At 46.8% G+C, this 18,697-nt stretch overlaps 1 protein-coding gene across 4 annotated transcripts in view; it reads right to left on the bottom strand.

Moving 5' to 3' along the window:
- The window catches only part of PALM2AKAP2 (PALM2 and AKAP2 fusion), a 366,754-nt gene extending 348,297 nt beyond the window's left edge, over nucleotides 1-18,457 (bottom strand). For 3 of the 4 annotated variants that reach the window (XM_047768121.1, XM_047768123.1, XM_047768124.1), the window contains exon 1: nucleotides 17,984-18,457. In XM_047768121.1, coding sequence (XP_047624077.1) covers nucleotides 17,984-18,028 — 45 coding nt within the window. In that variant the 5' untranslated portion in view covers nucleotides 18,029-18,457. The remainder of the gene's footprint in view (nucleotides 1-17,983) is intronic. The other variant, XM_047768125.1, reaches the window with a different exon arrangement.
- Between the last annotated feature and the right edge of the window lie 240 nt (nucleotides 18,458-18,697).

The following is an 18,697-nucleotide window of genomic DNA, read 5'->3' as shown; positions in this document are numbered from 1 at the left end:
TGATTTCCATGCAGAAGGGAGGTATCAAGAGTGGGCTGAGCTCAAACACATTTATGAACCAAAAAAATGTTGCCTGCCATCCCAGCAAACAATGATGTTGCTGGCCATCAAGCCATCAGCCACTGCAGATGCCCAGACAGTGTGTCCTGAGGTGAATTTAGGAAGGAAAAAAACAGGATGGTGGCCTTAGATAGTTTAGATGCATATCAAGAGAATAATCTCAATGAGTCTAGACTCTCGCATCTTCCCATACATAAAAAAGCACAAAAATCATTAACTTGCAATGTCTGTTTTCTGTGATTGGCAGTAATCTTTTGTTGTGGGACTACATGCTTTTGTTTTGGTCTTTTTTTTTCCCCAGCAAAACCTCCCATATATCCTGGCTCTCCCCTTACCTCTTCTGAACAGTCCCTCAGAGCTATCTGAGAGGCTGCCACCCCAGGCTGTAGTCCACAGTAAGGCCACTAAATAAAACATAATTCTCAGCTTTTAGGTTGTGCAATTTTTTTTTTTTTTTTTTGGTCGACACAGTCCAAGCATCCCATAGCAGTCCCAGAGAAAAAGAGTAAAGATGGCAAAATGACCATTTCATCTGAACAAGCCTTCCTTGGGCATTTAGGATGTACCTTCTTCTCTCTCTCCCAAGCTTGGGAACCCCAAGCTGGGGCTGGATGCTTCCCTTCCCTTGTGAACTTGGATAGGAGACCAAAGACACAACCCAACTGGGAGGGTTTACATGAAAAGGAGACTGGAGGAGGGAACCTGGAGAAATTTGCTAGGGAAGAGCCTCGAGCAGGTGGCTGGGGTAGCCTCAAGTGAGGGGATGGAGGGAGCTTGAAAGCGGAAGCCTGGTTAAAGAATTCAGGGAGTCCAGGGATGGGCCAGAACTCAGGGCAGTCGGTTCAAGGCTATTTTCACCAATCTCTACCTGAAATGCAGCATCATCTTCAGTTACAGACATAAGCACAAGCCTTGGAAATATCAATATCTATGACTTTGTCACCAGTAGAAATCACAGGTATTTTCATTCCTCATTATGGTTGTCGGAGATAACCCAAAACATCACTTATGTTCATCAATAATTTGAAATTGGAGTATATATTAGCACTGCCACTAGATTTTACTTGATACAATATAAAAGCACAGCTGCAATCTATTGCAATCTTCTAATATTATGCTGCCTGGATTTCCATGTAATTGGTCCTCTTTTTAATCTTGTGTTTTATTTTGTGCATTTAAGCATTAGTCTGAGTCCACAAAACTGCGGAGGGGCCCAACTCTGCTCAAAGTGATGGCAGGCTTGGGACCTAGGTGAAATGTACCACGGAAGGCAGCAAAGGGGGCATGTGAAAATGACATTGTCCTTGTCCTCCAGGAGCTTATAATCAAGTGACGGGAGAGAGACAGGAATGCTCCTCTTTGCTCCTTTCCTCTTGCTTCCTGCTTCTAATCCCCATCAAGCTGACTATAGCACCTCCACTAGGCCACATGGTGGATCTAGAGAAGACACCTCTTCCTCAAGACACCTTTCTGGCACATGCTGGAAAACTGCCCTAACACATATACAAAGCCACAGTGATCACATGTGAACAGTGCTCCCAGGGGCAGTGACGACCACAGACAAGGGCCCAGCTGATGAATCACTGAAGAGATACTAGGTAAGAAGCCTCCTTACACAGGCAGGGCAGCTCCCCCACCTCCTAGACATAAAAGACAACTCTGGTCTATCATGTTGTTCTTTCCCCTAAACCCACATGCAGTCTCAGACATCCTCCTAAGACAGTCAGAGTTGACACAGGAGATGAAAACCATTTGTCTCCCTCTGTGAGAAACTTATATTTTCATGAGAGATTCTGGAAAGTAACAAAGCCTTCAAAGCTTAAAGGCATGAATCCCTAGGGGTGAAAGTTTAAGCTAAAGCAATGAATCTCTAATGCTGAAAGTATGGGAAATACATTTGCTCAGGTATACTACATCAGTGGTTATAAAGGGATGTATTTTGTCCTCCAGGGGACATTTGGCAAGGTCAAGAGACACTTTTTATTGTCATGCCAGGGCATAGGCGATGCTACTAGCATTTACTGGATAGAGACCAGGGATACTGCTCAACGTCATACAGGACAGCACCCAGAACAAAGAATTAGCTGGTCCAAATTGTCAATAGTGCCACAGTTGAGGCAACCCTACAGTAACCCCATACTAGACTTCCTTTTCTCCCAGCAGCTGCTCAGAAGTTGTCCAGATAATTTCAGGGTCTGGCACATGTCTGACCAGAAAGACAAAAGCCATCCACTGGCAGACAAATGCCATCCACCGTAAGTGTCCACACCGCTGCAGGTCCCAGCACGTTCACACAGCCAGCTCAAGTACTGCAGTCACAGCTTTCTAAATCTGATTTCACAATTATGGCTCTGCTATCTTCCCAAACCTTGGGCAATTTGAAAATATTTACTAAGACACCAAAGTCCCTCTGGAAATTTCCAGGCAGACAAGACTCAAAATTGTAGCTGGCCCTTTGGGACAAGAAAAGGATGGGGGCAGAAAGGACACATTGGATGATTCAGGGAGGCCAGAGTGGACTCCACTACCCGAGACCACCAGCAGCTTTTACCTGCTGGTCACTTCATTTGCAAAATGCAGCCACTGGCCTCTATAGCTTCCATGAGGTAGCCGACCCTCAGCAAAAGGCTAGTGAATGACAGGGCAGCTGCTCAAAAGCCACCTTCCATTGGCTTCCTGCTCAGACTCAGAGCATGTGGTGGCTGTGGTCTCTGACTCCCCTTCTGACACTTCCCCCTGAAAATCCCCAGGGAGCACAGAATGAGGTTTCTGGCAATTTCTGGGGAGGAAGAAAAATGATCTGGAGAATCACCAGTGCTTTGCCTCTCCCCTCCCAGCCCCTGGCGATGGGAAAAAAGAAATGGTTTGGAATGTAATCATTTATTTTTTGATGGGCCAACCGTTGCCTCTAAGAGATCAGATTTTCTGTTTTTTCAAAAGAAAACACGTGGTTGGCTTAGGCAGCGGGATGTAACAAGAAAATTCGAGAGTAGCAAAACAACATGGGAGCACTTCAGTAAATGCAAGCCTCTCATCAGAGTCGCCCAGAGTAGAGTAAAAAGGATCAGTAAAGTCTAATGCTTTATTGTTCTGAACCGCCAGCTACCCGACAACAGTTACCTCTTCAGCTAAAAGAGTCCTGGAGCCTCCATGGCAAGTGTGACCATGGGAGATAACAGAGTTTAAGAGCAGGAGTCGGCCAAGTTTCTCTACAAAGGGTCAGACAGTAAATAGTTTAGGCTTTGCAGGCCCTATGGTCTCTGGTGCAACTAAACAACTTTGCTGCTATGAAATCAGCACAGACTACGCATAAACGAATGGCAATGGCTGTGTTCCGATAAAACATTATGCGTAGACCCTGAAATCCGAACTTCCTATAATTTCCACATGTCATGAAATATTTTTTCAAACATTTTCCAACCAGTGGCAGATGTAATAACAACGTATTGCTCACAGGCCTTCTGAAAAGAGGTTGCAGGCTTGATTGGGTCCACTATATCTGCGTACCCTTGGTCTAGACAGAAAATTGGAATTTCCACTCATTCTGCATTCTGAAGGTACTAAGGAAAATTGATGTTCCTTCTTGCCTCATTGTGATTCAGAAATCACACACGTAAAATTGATAAAGGAAAAAACAAACAAACAAACAAGAGAAATCAATCCTCCATCAGAGCATTCTCTACCACAATATCCCGGCGGGGACGAGCTGGTTGTGACCACTGCATGACTCGCTGGCAACACACCACAAGGCCTCATCTTGGTCAACACAGGATAAAATGTATGACCTGCTAAAGGCCAGCATTCCAGTGATATTTTCAAAATCACCCAGTATGAACAATCTTCTTGTTTAGTCTTCGCAGTTTCATATCATTCAAAGGTTGGGTCAAGCAAGGGGGCTGGGAAATGTACCGATTTCTGAAATCCAATTGTCCTCTGCCCTCCAGCACACATTAATCCATTTCTTTTTTTTTTTAATTTTTAAAGTATAATTGATTTACTAGTCCATTTCTTTTTTCTTTATTATTATTATTATTATTTTTAATAGTTATTTCCCCAAAACATTTTTTTTCTGCTGTACAGCACGGTGACTCCGTTACACATACATGTACACATTCTATTTTCACACATGATCATGCTCCATCATAAGCGACTAGCCCATTTCTTATCCTCCAGAAAGGATATGTCTAGAGGGTTTCTTGAAAATTCACTAAGTCTGGAAGAGGCCCTGTTAGCCTTCCAATACATGACCTATCTTCTTATAAACATATTCCTATTTAAAACCAATGAGTATTTTCCACACTTATGATGGAAGAATGAGACACAGACCTAGAAAAAGTGGCTTCTGAACTCGTTTGTGAATGCAGCATATATGGGAAGGGGATGAGTTTAATGGATAAAATACTGGATGCCCAGTTACATCTGAATTTCAGATAAATAGCACATCATTTTTTAATATAACAGTCTATCCCATGCAATAACTGGACAGCCTCTATTTTTAGTTGCTAAATATGATAACTGTAGGAGGGGATAGTGCAAAAAGAGATAGGCTGGAGTGGAGGGCATTTATTGGGGAAAAGAAAGAATTTGTTACAGATACGGCAGGGGCGTTCATTATGAAAGAGTTACCCACCAAAGACTGGGAACCTCAGTTTCCTGTTCTGGTTAACTGGACCCAGTCCTAAGTAGTTTTCAGAATCCTTAAAGCCAGGATGCAAGGTGAGACCAAGGAGAAATACTTATATTCCAGTGTGTAGAGAGTTTAAAAAACAGTGCTTCCTGGGGGAGTTCTGGGGGCTGACGGACTGTTCTGTTTTTTGGGGTTTTTTGTTTTGTTTTGTTTTTCCCTGGCTGTACTTGTGGCATACAGAGATTCCCAGACCAGGGACTGAACCCACACCACAGCAGCGATCCAAGCCACAGCCATGACCATGCTGGATCCATAACCTGCTGAGCCAGCAAGGAACTCCTTTTCTATATGCTGAGTGTGCTGGTGTTTACACAAATCTACATGTAACAAGATTCAGAGAAGTGGACATCAAAAAAGTCACTTTTGTTCTGGGTTAATTATTATTTTACAGAGTGATTTCAGTTCTTAGTTCTTACAGAGAGTTCATTCAGCATGGTGGATAAGGAACTGATTTAAGCAGCAGTCCTGACTATACCCCAAGATCATGGTTTTCATGTAATGTCCCCATCCGGGCTCCGGCTTCCGGCAGGCCCTCCACCAATTTGCCCAACTTGCCTAAACATACCTACATCTGACTTGGCATCAAGCTGTAACACGACCACCCTATCACCTCCACATACCACTGGCTTTGCAATTAAATAAAATATGCTGTGAAAGGCAGAAGTGGGAACCTGGGGGGGCCCAGGGTGGGGGTTGGGGGCAGGGCAGGATGGGGAATGAATCCAGCCCACTCTGTGTTAAAAAATCTCACTCTGTTTGGTTTGGCCCTCACAGTGTTTCCATGGTTGTGACTCTTTAAATATCAACAGACTTTCTTCCAAAGCTGGATTTCCAGGTGCTCTTGAAGAAGTGGAATATCCTGAACTCACATTCACACCAAGCACCCATCAGCTGGAGGTGCGCGCTGCCTGTCCCCGGGGCGCCCATTCTCGCCCCTGTCACCACCACCATCCCACATCAACCTGCCACCCCACCGGTGCACAGCAGGGTTTTGTTGTTGTTGTTTGTTTTGGGGGTTTTTTTTGTCTTTTTTTTTTGCCTTTTCTAGGGCCACACTCGTGGCATATAAAGGTTCCCAGGCTAGGGGTCGAATCAGAGTTGTAGCCACCAGCCTACGCCAGAGCCACAGCAACTCGGGATCCGAGCCGCGTCTGCAACCTGCACCACAGCTCACGGCAACACCAGATCCTTAACCCGCTGAGCAAGGCCAGGGATCGAACCCGCAACCTCATGGTTCCTAGTCGGATTCATTAACCACTGAGCCATGATGGGAACTCCACAGCAGCGTTTTTAACACCCAAGAGCAGGCACTCAGCAGGGGGTCTGGCACAGGGGAAGCTCTCAGGAACCACAAGATCCTTCCTCTCTCCCCTGAAAAGAAAGGTACGGGATGAAGCTGCCATTGTTGGCTTGTTTTCTGAGCCCTGGGGTGCCCTGTCTCCCTCTAGGGGAGATGTTCCCTTCCTGCTAAGCCATTCTGCCTCTGGCTTTTCTCTGTGGCTGCAGGCTCAGGGCATATTCTCCAGAGGCACCGGCAGTGACATATCAAGATGGAGAGAGATGAGGATGGGAAAGGGAGAGGGAGGGTAATTGACCAGGGGAAATTACTTTCACCTTCGCCTCCTGGTCTGTGTGTTGTCAGGGCCAGCGCTCTCTCTTCATCATGGCCATCAGATCCAATGCTATTTGGCTATCAATCATTCTCATTGTAGTGTGAATAAGGATGGGGCGTGATCAGGCCGCCAGAGTCTTACTTCTAGTAGTTGGGAGAAAGCATATATTCTACAGCCAGCCTTCAGGCCTTCTTCTGACCCTTCTCCACAGACCTAGCCCAGCTAGTATGCAATATCCTTTGGGTTTTGCGGCGAGTTTTATTTGATGGACAGCACTAAATTCTGAACACATATGCTCAGACTTCACTATTCAGGAACAAGGCTGCCTACATACCACCTGGAAAGAAAAATGGGCAGTCAAGTGACGGGCTCATCATTACCTATAGTGTGTTTTTGCTTGCCTGATGTCCTTTCATGGTCACTCATGTTGACGTCAGGCTTTCCAGATCTTTTTTTCTTTTTCCCTTTTTTTTTTTTTTTTTTTTTTTTTTGCTTTTCAGGGCCACACTTGTGGCATGTGGAAGTTCCAGGCTAGGGGTGGAATCGGAGCCACAGCTGCTAGGCTACGCCATGGCTAGAGCAACGCCAGATCTGAGCTGCATCTGTGACTGCAGGTTGTGGCAATGCCAGATTCTTAACCACTGAGTAGGGCCAGGGATCAAACCCACGTCCTCATGGATACTAGTCAGATTCATTACTGCTGAGCCGCAGTGGGAACTCCCAGATCCTTTTTTCAATTGAACATTTTTTTCCCCAGCTTTGAGGTTTGATTGACAAATAAAAATTGTATAGATCTACGGTATACAATATGATGTTTTACTGGGAAGTAATGACCGCAATCAAGCTCATTTCGTACATCTATCACTTCACACAGTTACCATTTGCATGCAACGATGACACACGAGACCTAACCTTGGCATATATGATTACATATATCATGTATGTCATATATATATATATTTCAAGCATATATGATTATGAACAATAGTCATCATGCTGTCTCTTAGGTCTCCAGAACTTTTTCAGCTTATAACAGGAAGTTATCTCCTTTGATCAATTACTTCCCCTTCTCCCCCAGCCTCCAGTATCCACCAGTCTCCTCTGTTACTACAAGTTCAATGCTTTTTTTTTTTTTTTTTTTAGTTTCCATATATAAATGAGATAATGGGTATTTATCTTTCTGTGTCTGGCTTTTTCTCACTTAGCATAACACCCTCAAGTTTCCCCATCCATGTCGTCACAAGTGGCTGTATTTCCGTCTTTTTAAAGGCTGAATAATATTCCATTCTATGTGTCCCACATTTTCTTTATCCATTTATCTGGGCAACTATGAATAATGAAGCAATAAACATGGGAGTGTACATATCTCTCCCAAACAGTGATTTTTTTTCTTTTCTTCTTAAAGTTGATTTACAATGGTGTGCCAATTTCTGCTGTACAGCAAGGTGGCCCAGTCATACATATATATATATGCATTTCCTTTCTTATATTATCTTCCATCATGTTCTATCACAAGAGATTAGATACAGTTCCCTGTGCTATACAGCGGGACCTCATTGCTTATCCATTCTAAATACAACAGTTTGCCTCTACTAACCCCCAAATTTCTGTCCATCTCACTCCCTCCCCCCCCCCCCCCGCCCTTGGCAACCACAAGTCTGTTCTCCATGTCTTTGAGTCTGTTTCTATTTTGTAGATAGATTCAGTTGTGTCATACAAGATAGTGACTTAACTTCCTTTGGATATATACCCAGAAGTGGGATGACTAGATCACATGGCAGTTCTATTTTTAATTTCTTCAGGAACCTCTCCACTCTTTTCCACTTTTCTGATCTTCTGTGACTCACCATTGCACAGGGGCAAGGAAATTTTTGAACCATTTTCCAACCTATTAGAGGAGGCAAGTATTACCAACCCAAGCAGACAAGTCAGGCCACAGAAACTCTATTTAAGAATGAACCAGGAGCCCAGAGGGAGCCACTGGATTGATGCCATGCTTCTCGGCCAAGAGGGGCCTCTTCCAGGTGCTGGCTTCTCTATCCATCACATGCGGGACATGTGTCTATCACAGTCACCCCAATCCTGAACCCCTGAGTGGTATTTGTTGGTCTCAGAACTGCTCAAACTCAGAGGAAGGGGATCCCCTGCTACCACCAAAGGGGTTAAGTTTTCCAAGCATGTGTTTTTCTCTTAAGAATAACATTTTTTTTTTAAATATCCCTCAAAGTTTTAAGTTTCAGCCCTGAATTTAAAAATAAAGTGAATCCTCAGATGACTGGTTATAATTTAGAAAAAAGGGGGGAAAAATTCCCACCCACCTAGAATAGTAAGTCAATCAGTATAATTCAGCAAAAAAGTAGTAAGGGCAGGTTTTACAAATGCCTTGGAGACATTTTGCTAGTGCACAGACTGTCTAGAGCTTGGAAGCCGGAGGGGGAGTGAAATAGGCTGCCAGAGGGGAAATGATGAGTAGGGAAGATGAGTTCTGAGGTCTGGCTTGCAGCCTTTGCTTCTCCAGCTAGGGCTTTTATCTTGGGGCCCCGTGCGGTTTTTCGTTCCCCTTCCATTTTAAGCAGGGGAAAGGGGTCAATTTCCCTATTCCTTTCTTCTAGCTAAGCTCAGAGGATGCTATCAAAGCACTGATACCAGAGTCAAAGACTACCCCCAAGTATTTTTAATATATGTTCAAGCATTATGCGAATAGGCTACAGGCTTGTCTCTGTCTATATATTACTGAATAATCGCCTTTCGAGGATTATACTTCAACAGGAGAGTCATGGAAAAGACTGTCATACCAATTAACCAAGAGCACATGTAGCTCCAACATGCACCCCACACACAAACCTCTGCTTCAGGCGGCATTTCCTGCCAGAAATAGGTCTCAGCTGTGCGGTCTTCGCCCAAACCCACAGCGCTCGTGTGCAAACTTTCTTCCACGAAGCACTCGTGCTGGGCGGCCCCCTTCCAACAGTCCCTCCATGTTCTCTGAGATCTCTTCCTGCACAGTGTGGCCTCTGTGCTTTGTGTTTTAAGACAAATACGAGTCTGGGGGAGGCTGAATCCATCTGAATATGAAGGGTTGATTCAAACAATGGATGCTACAATTAGCAGGAGGGAAGCCCTTAGGACAACTTGGCAAGAATAAACTCCTCTTTGATATGTCCCTGACAAGCCAGGCTTGTGCACACACAGACTGGCTTAGGAGAGTCACTAACCACCCTTAAGCAAATGAGCCTCAGTTGCTGCCCACCCTCACCCAGGCCTCCTACTAGAGTTGCCCAAGTGAGAAGCAGCTGCTTTGAGCATCAGGCCTGAGGGTGGGAGGGGCTGCCGCAAGACCTGATTGGCTGATCTGCTGTGGGACTTCTTCATCCACAGCATTGTGATATGTTTCATGTGACTTTCTCAAAGGGGCTCCAGCTGTACTGCTGGCTATCTGCTCTACTGCATGACTTCTTGTCTCACTGAGAGGCCCTCTAGGGCCTCCCCAGGTGAATTTTGGAATGGCCAATGCCCATCCCAAGTATTTTTTCCCTTCAAAAAGGGGTCTTCAGGTGACCGACTGACAGAAATTGCACTTGATTTAAATAGATTAAAATAAGTACCCAAGACAAACAAGACCATTTCTTGATCAGCCACTTGATGGAAGATGAGCAAAACCACATCATTTTGTGTGTGTGTGTGTCTTTATCTTTTTAGGGCCACACCTGTGGCATATGGAGGTTCCCAGGCTAGGGGTCTAATCCGAGCTGTTGCTGCCAGCCTACACCACAGCCACAGCAACGCCAGATCTGAGCCACGTCTGCGGCCTACATCACAGCTCACAGCAACGCCAGATCCTTAACCGACTGAGCGATGCCAGAGATCGAACCCGCAACCTCATGGTTCCACATTTCCACTGTGCCACGACGGGAACTCCAACCACCACATCATTTTCAAACTGAGCTAGGTTTAGGCTCTCATGAATTAAGACTGAATTTGGTCTTTTATTCCATTTCACCTCTTTAAAATAGACACACTTCACAAGCTCCTGGGCATGGCACATTGGGCGTGGGACACGAATACAGACCCCAGCCATCGTCTTCCTTTGCTACTGGCCTTCTACCACTTCACCAGGGCTTCTCCACTTGTATTCTCCAGAACGGCCACTGCAGCTGGGCACAGAAAACCCTGGGAGCTTGTGAGAAATGCAAATGCTCGGGCCCCACCCCTGATCTACTGTATCAAACATTCTGGGAGCAGGGCTCAGCAATTTGTCTTTTGAGGAACACTGCAGGTGATCCTAATCCACCTAAGTCTTGTTTTGTTTTGTTTTGGCTGTGGCATGTGGACGTTCCAGGGTCAGGGATCAAACCTGCGCCACAGCCGCGACCTGAGCCACTGCAATGACAATGCCAGATCCTTAACCCACTGTGCCACAAGGGAACTCCCGAATGCACTAAAATTTGAGAATCACAGTACTACAGCATTTCTGGCCAAAAGTCTATGTCCAGTGGCAGCTGCTGCTATTATTAGCAGTCCTAAGCCCAACTGGGTCTCCCTATATTGTCTATGATTTGAGACTGATAATAAATCAAAATCATCTCAAACACTGGGGTGACATGTGCGGGCTCGTATCTGCATACCTTGCTCTTAAGAATTCTTCTGTGGTAGCAGGAATTTCCCACATCAGGGTACAGCCTTTTTGATTTCTCTGTTAATTCTGACAGAGCAATCACCTACCTAGATATGAATAATGAGTTACCAATAATATCAGCAGTTGCAAGGAGCTCATTTAAGATCAAAATATACAGTAACCATGTGCTATTTTCCCCACGATCCAAACACATCTTAACACCAAAATCACCAAGGTCTAGTTGAAAACACACCCTTATTTGGTAATATTATGAAAGATTTTGTGGGGGGTGGTGGGAGCTGGTAGTACTACTTCACAGCCTCCTGATGAAACCCAAATAAGTCCATGCAAAAGGAAAGCACACTGTAAAGTTCAAAGCTCTACCTACATCTGGAGGTCACAAAAGGTCGACCTGTTGACTGAAAGGAATTTGGTTGTGTCCACAAATTTTTTAAAGGCTTTTAAACTCATTGATACTCTTCTCTTTTGAAACGGGAACATTCACAAAGGAAGATTCTTGGCTCCTCTTGCGAATCAGTGGATGTGACAACATAGGAATCACATTCTCATCTGGGATGAATTAACTGTATCTTAACTGAGAAATGGTATCTGCTCTCCAGGTGCTCACAATTTCCCACTCAACCTGTGTCCCTCATTTTTGTCGCATGCTGACTCCTGGATCCTTTGGGGTTTGTAACTCCTGTCCACTATAAATGATCCTTTTCATTGTTATCATTAGTGGCCGCCTGCACTGCAAACCCTCAGGTGTTACTATACTCACTGAAAATTTCCCAGTTTGGCAATTCACCCACTGAGACGAATAGGCTTCATCTTTCACACTTGGTGTCCATCTTCTGCTTAAAGATGCATGAGTTATGGTTTGTCGATTTGCTGACTATAAACAGAAAACTTTTGTTGAGTGTCTTCTGTACCCTCATTCTGAGGATTTCCCATGAAATCTCTCAACTAATCTTCATAACAATTCCATGAGGTGGATATGACCATTATTCTGATCTCACAGATGAGGAAGACAAAGGACAGCCAGGTCACAGGGTTACTAAGAGAAAAGTGGGGATGTGAACCAAAGCTTTCAGACACCAGAATCCATGCTTCTTAGTCACCAGACTGTGAAGCACTGACAGCCCTGGGGACCACTGTCTCTGTGCATCAATGCATTTGCTGTCATTCAATGTCACACCACATGATGAGCAACTCTTACTGCCAAGGAGGCTGATCAACATCCCCAGAAGGAATCAGTGATGAAGCCTGGGTAGTTCAAAGGACAAACAGGAGTGGTCCCCAAAACCCTGGGCAACCCCAAAGAAATAGAGAGGGGCCTCTATTGAGCCTTGCTTTCTTCTAAATATTGACCATTCATAACCCACGGGCCCCCTGCTTGGCTTGTTAAATGATGACTTGCTCTATTTCATAGGGCACTTGCCAAAGCAACTGCTCTTTGTCCCAAGAGGCTAAAGCCTGAAATACTCAGAGGTACAAATAAATGGTCAGCGAGGTGCATGACCCCTGTGCATGTTTGTGTAAGGCCTGCCTCGGCCCTCCCAGACCTGGCAGTGACCCTGCAAAGGCCCAAAGTGGCACCTATCTGCTGGCAAACTCTTCCTCAGCACCAATGTCTGAGCAGACCATTTTTTTAGGCCTCCACTTGGACTTTTGGAAGCAAGGTATCATTTATGTAGCAGATAACAAATGAGTGGCTGGGAACTTCAATTTCCCAGCCCTTTCCCCAGCTGCCTGCCAGTAACAGAGGTTCACAAGGGGCATGTACAGGGCTAGGCCCCCCCAAGAATCAGAGTTTTGTAATTATAGGGCTCGGGCTTGGGTCACCAGACCCTCTGAGGGAATCCCTGACCTGGGAAGCTGGCCTGGGCTGGATCACATGCAAATGGCAGTCAGAATTTTTGCCTGGGGCCTGCAGGCCAACTAAGTCAGGATCAAAGTGGGTGGATTGGCCTCCCTTAGCCTTCAGTCCACACTCCAACTCTGGCACTCAAGGCCTTATTGCTCTAAGGCAAGAAGAGGCAATGAGCGATGAAGCCAAGGAAATGCCAAGAGTGTTTCTTTGCAAGTATGGGGCAGAGCCATCCTAGGCCACCCACCCACATCTGGGCCTTCTCAGGGCAGAGAATGAAGCCAGGTGGGAGACTTACACCCCTAACTGCACCCTCTGGGGGAGATTTTTAAGGGGGAAAGGGGCCCAAAGTGAAATCTGCCACAGGGCAGATTCCACAGAGGCACATCCACGCCCCACTCCCACCCCCCAAGCTCATGCCTCTCCTCACTACCCCAGCACAGAAGGGTCCTAGGCGAGGCTGCCACCCATAGCCAATCACCCTTCCCCCTCAGCTAGACATGCCAGTAACACAATCGGGGATCAGGAGACACTGGACTTAGCACAACTCTTCCACATCTCACTGTATGAGCCCAAATGCTTTTTGCCAACTTGACTGTAAAGAGGAGATAATGAGACCCACACAGAACAGCTCAGCACTGAGGTAACAGACATAGGATTTTGAACACTGTAAAGTGCTGTGCAAATACCAAAGATTGCTTTTAGTATTGCACAGAGTCTGTGTTCCCACTAAGCAACCACATCCCCTAAAGAGCCAGGCGGGTTGAACGGACATCTCATAACACAGCACAGAGAGACATACTGGAGTTGGACCCTGATGCCACCTGAGGCCTTGTCACTATGGATGCTGAGGACTTTTGCCCAAAATGACCTGTACAACATTCCGCTAGCTTCCCACATACCCAAGGAAGACTCTCTTCCTCTCAGCTGTGCAGACATAAAAACATCCTCGCCCAAAGCTGGCTTCCACTGAGACATTGGTTTCTTCCCCAAGGCAATGTTACTCATTTGATTAGAACTTCCATTGGGTATTTCCATGCACTGAAACCCAGCTTGGAAGGCTCTCAAAAGGATGTGGCCTCCTGGATCACAACCAGATCAGTCCGTTTCTCCCTCACCCACTCACATGGAAGCTGCTGGAACCACCTGCACAGCAGGCTGACAGGAAGCGCAGGGGATGCTGTCACCATTTGCGGGGGAGCAGTTGTAGGCAGGAGTCAACAAAGGGGCTCCTGTGCCCTGCAGGGTGGGGTTCCCATCCTGGCCTCGACACTCTCTGATAATGTTGGGCTCTTTATCTATAAAACATGGATAAGACAGAAGTTCCTCCCCCATCAGCTTCTTAGGATTAAATGACATCATTGAAGTTAAAATGCCCTTGAGTCCTATTACTGAGTTTGTGCCTTTTAGCTACTGACTTAACTTCTTCATGTGTTTGGCTTTCCCTTTTTTTATACTAGCCATTCCAAATAAATAATAAACAAACTAACCACAAATAAATAGATACCTTCTGCTGATGGGGAGGTTGCTATGTTATTTTATATCTTGCTTTACCCACTCTTCAAGACTTGCCCCAACATCTCTCTGGGAATGTGTTCCTTAACCTCTTTGGAGGTTCTGTAACCTGGAGAAGGTTGGCTTAGCTTGGACCCTGGAGTTGGACCCTGATGCCACCTGAGGCCTTGTCACTATAGATGCTGAGGACTTTTGCCCAAAATGACCTGTACAACATTCCATTAGCTTCACACATACCCAAGGAAGACTCCACGTGTATGCTCATTTGCATAAGTACTCCTACCACTGTCTAGTAATTGTTTATGTTAGACTATTAACGTATAAAAAATTTGTAAAAAAATGCATGTCACAAGGTTCACTGCTGAATAGAAAATGGTCAATAAATGACAACTGTATCATTCTTCCCCAGAATGATTAGTCACATTCATTCTGCCACAGAGGCATTTTGCTATCTTCTAAAACGACAGCTTTGGGAGTGTCCCCACAGACAAAAGGAGCACCCGGGAGTAGAGACACTTGTCGAGAATGGATTTGCTCCTCTTTTGGCAGGAAATAGGATGACATTCATCTTTTCTCATTGATTAGTCTCTAGAATCAACTGGAAGATTCCACTAAAGCACTCTAGTTTCTGAGTGTTTCACTCTCTTGGGGAAGAAATATCCCACAGATGTGACAAGTAGGTCGCAGGACATCTGTCCTTTCAGAACTCAAGTGTGCAAAGGGTGAAATCTTCTCTCTGACGGCCGAAACTTGGGGACACTTTTTGGTGTTGCCAGTACCTTCCCAGATGTGACACTCTGGGAATGTCAACTGCTGGATGACTGGACAGACGAATCCTCCAGACACAGCTCCACACTTGGTCTGAGCTGCTAGCAGAAGGGACACTTGGCAGAACCCTGGCCTTTGGTCGGAGTTAAAGGAAAGGATAAAGAAGGCTCAGAGTTCCCGTTGTGGCTCAGCGGGTTACAAACCCAACCAGTATCCATGAGGATGCAGGTTCGATCCCTGGCTTAAGGATCTGGCATTGCTGTGGCTGTGGCTATGGCTGGCAGCTGCAGCTTCAATTGGACCCCTAGCCTGGGAACTTCCATATGCCGCAGGTGCAGCCCTAAAAAAAAAAAAAAAAAAAAGAAGAAGAAGAAGGCGGCTGAAGAAGGCTGGTCACACTCTGCTTCAGAGACATTGCCTCTCACCTTCATTGGACAAGGCAACAGTACAGACGGGAACTGGGGGTTCTACCTCAAGACCACTTACTGGCCCCCACATCACCTGCACCACGTCTAAACCTGACAACCAGCCCTGGAGGTAGAACTCAGGAGCCCACCCAACAGATGAAGGGACCAAGCTCCAGACTAAAGAGTCCCCAAGGGTCCGCCGACTAGAATCCCCATTTATCTGCTTGGCCTCTTGGAGAGGAGCCCACGTTGGTGAGGAGGTAAGGAATCATTCTCTTCCTCCTTCACATCTCCAGAGAGGGCTAGGCTCTTGGGGCCAGGCCCCAGGGCTCCTGAGGGTCCCCTAAGAACCCTAGAAAGGTGACAGAGTGGGGCGGGGTTTGCCAAATTTGGAGAATATGCATTAGGCCGAAGCACGGTGTAGAACCCTTTACTGATGCGGTCACAAGTCTCCCCACCTCCTTCCTTCCTTCCTTTCTTTCTCCCCCCGCCCCCGGCACACACACAGTTCATTTGCTCTTGGAAAATCTGCCCTAATAACAATATGTTCACTGAGGACGGAATCGTTCATGAGAATCAGCAACAGCTTCCCAGGTACAGGACAAACACAATTCCACAATGGAACAGGCATGAATATGTGTGTTTATTCTTCTCACATGCACAAGAGGATTCCAAAAGAGGGGCTAGACCTTTCTTAAAAAAATCCATTTAGCCCCTGTGGGATCACCCAAGCCCACTTGGAAAAGGTTGGCCCCAGTGTAAGCTGCTACTGGATCCCCATTCAGAAAGCACACCCTTTCATTGGGCTCAGCTGTTCTTCAGGCATCCAGTAAAGCTGGCCATGCAAAGGCAGAAACTGTGACAACTGTTGGAAGCCGTCAGCAGCAGCCGATGGAAGCAAATGAATGTTCTCTGGGGCAGGCACTTCATGGACAGCTAAAGCAGCCTATTATTCAGTTTATAGAAAACACCCACCAGCTAGATGGCACCAAGAACTGAATATCTCCATTCTTACCAAGTTCATGACATACCGGCCATGCTGCCCGGCCACTAATTCTAGAAACCAGAAACAACTTCAATAACCCTCAAAATCCACATGTACAGAGTGAAAGGGAAAGAAAAGAAAAGAAGGAAAAAAAAAACATAAAAAACACCAACCTTTCTGAGTTCTGAGCACCAAGTTCAAAGATTGCCCAATAGGCAAAAAAAAAAAAAAAAAAAAGTCATAGCATTCACCATTGCCAGCAAACATCTCTCTCACTTCAGCTGTAAAATCTCCAAGACATTTAAGATTTGAAGACTTTGATAAAGAGGGTCTCAGAGCCACAGAGACCACATCAAACGCTTCTTTAAAAAAGAAGAGCCTGTGTGCATTTTCCCAATGAAGAATCCATCCAAAGGATTCTGAAAACACTTCAATATATTTGGCCTCCAAAACATGATACACTATTTCTCCAACAAATTTATATGTGTTTCCAGGGAACTCCTGGATCCCCCAAAATAAAAATAAAGGTACTTAGGTCGAAGAATGCCTGGAGATTCTTCGGTGCCAATATGCTAACAGACCTTTCTCTTTTAATTGCTATTATTTCATATAGCAGCAATAATCATTCCCTCATCTGCAAAGGAAATATATAACCCAGCTGTGGTGGCTCCAGTAAAAATACCACATCTGTGGCTCATTGGCAACACTGGCAGGATTGCTCAAATTTGGGCAGCTTTAGGGAGTTCTCTTTTATACCCAAGACGCACAAGGGTAGACTTTTCTGAAAGTGCACATAAACTTTGCCGAAACCCGTTGCTCCACTGCATGCTGGAAATGAGGATGCCATAAGATTAGCCACAGCCATAAAAAGGAGGCTCTCTTGGAATATTATTCCCAGGACCCAGTCGTTCTAAGAAGTCCCCAGACCCCCTCCAGGATGGTGGCTTGCGCCAGCGCCCTGGTCAATATCAAACAGAACGGGGAAAATGAACCCTCCCGGTTTCAGGAAGGAGGTTGTACCGTGTGGCTGGCAGGGGAGCTGACTGCTGGTTTTCCACTTAGCAGACCAACAGCTTCCAAAGAGAGGATGGCAGCCACCGTTCTGGTGACCGTTCCCGCCATTTGCCAGTGTCTCAAGTCAAGAGTAATACTGAGCACTGGGTGGTAATATTCCAGGAACCGGCCCCCATGCTTCTGTTTAGTCTTTCCCCAAAGCCCAGTAGCAAGCGTCTTATTTCTAAGCCAGTCTTCCAACATTCAAATCCCCGGCCCAAAGCGCGCCCTGGGGGTTTCCACCTACAGACTGTAAACGAAAAAGCAGCGTAGCTGAGCCTTGACAGACTTTTATCCCCAAAACACATGTCCTGCGGCTACTGTGCTGGAATGTCGACGGCCCCAAAGCACCCGGGGTCCTTTTGCGTACCAGACAATAGAGCAAGAAAATAAAATGAAAGTGGACTTACTGCTATGGCTTGCAGCCTTTCCTTGTGCAATTCCGCCTCTGCCATCCTGGAGAAGGGCACACGGGGAGAGAAAGAAGAAAGAAAAACAAAACACACGCTGTAGTCACCCAAGGAAATTGATGGGCACCCCGGGGTGGGGGGTGGGGGCTCTGCTAGAACCCTGTGGAGAGCCGAGGGGCGGCCAGGGATCCGCTCCGGGGGTGGCGGGCAGAGCTGTGCGCGCGGCTGGCTCCCCGAGCTCAGCCTCTGGCCCCCGTCCGCGCGGCCGCCTGGCTGCGCCCCAGCGCCGCCGCTCCCTGCATCTCCCGGCTGCGGGCCGCGCCAGTCGGAGACGTGGGCCGCGGGCAGCCGCCGGGAGGGCGCGCTCGCCCAGCGCTTGATCTCCGCCCTGACGTCTCCGCGTCTCGCTCCGCCCCTGGGGTGTGAGGGACCCACGGCCGCGGCCCCGGGCGGCCTAGGCGAGGGGTAGACTCCGGAGCTGTCTTCGCCGGAGGTGGGGCGTCCCCAAGGCGCAGCCGGGCAGCGCGCGTACTAGCGGGTACCAGGGGCGCCGCGAGGGCGCACGCTTGGTGCGCCCAGGTGGACACGTGCTTACTGGGGATGAAGAGACGCCAGCCAAGGCGCCTCTGGAAGAAAGCGGGGTGTGCGTGGGGGGGGTGATGGGCAGCACGCCCCACCTTCCAGCTTGTGCCAAACGCTTGGGCTCCACATGGA

Source organism: Phacochoerus africanus, chromosome 2, assembly GCF_016906955.1.
Source record: "Phacochoerus africanus isolate WHEZ1 chromosome 2, ROS_Pafr_v1, whole genome shotgun sequence".
Classification (NCBI taxonomy): Eukaryota; Metazoa; Chordata; class Mammalia; order Artiodactyla; family Suidae; genus Phacochoerus; species Phacochoerus africanus.
The sequence above is the reverse complement of the archived record's forward strand: the minus strand, read 5'-3'. Positions and strand labels throughout refer to the sequence as shown.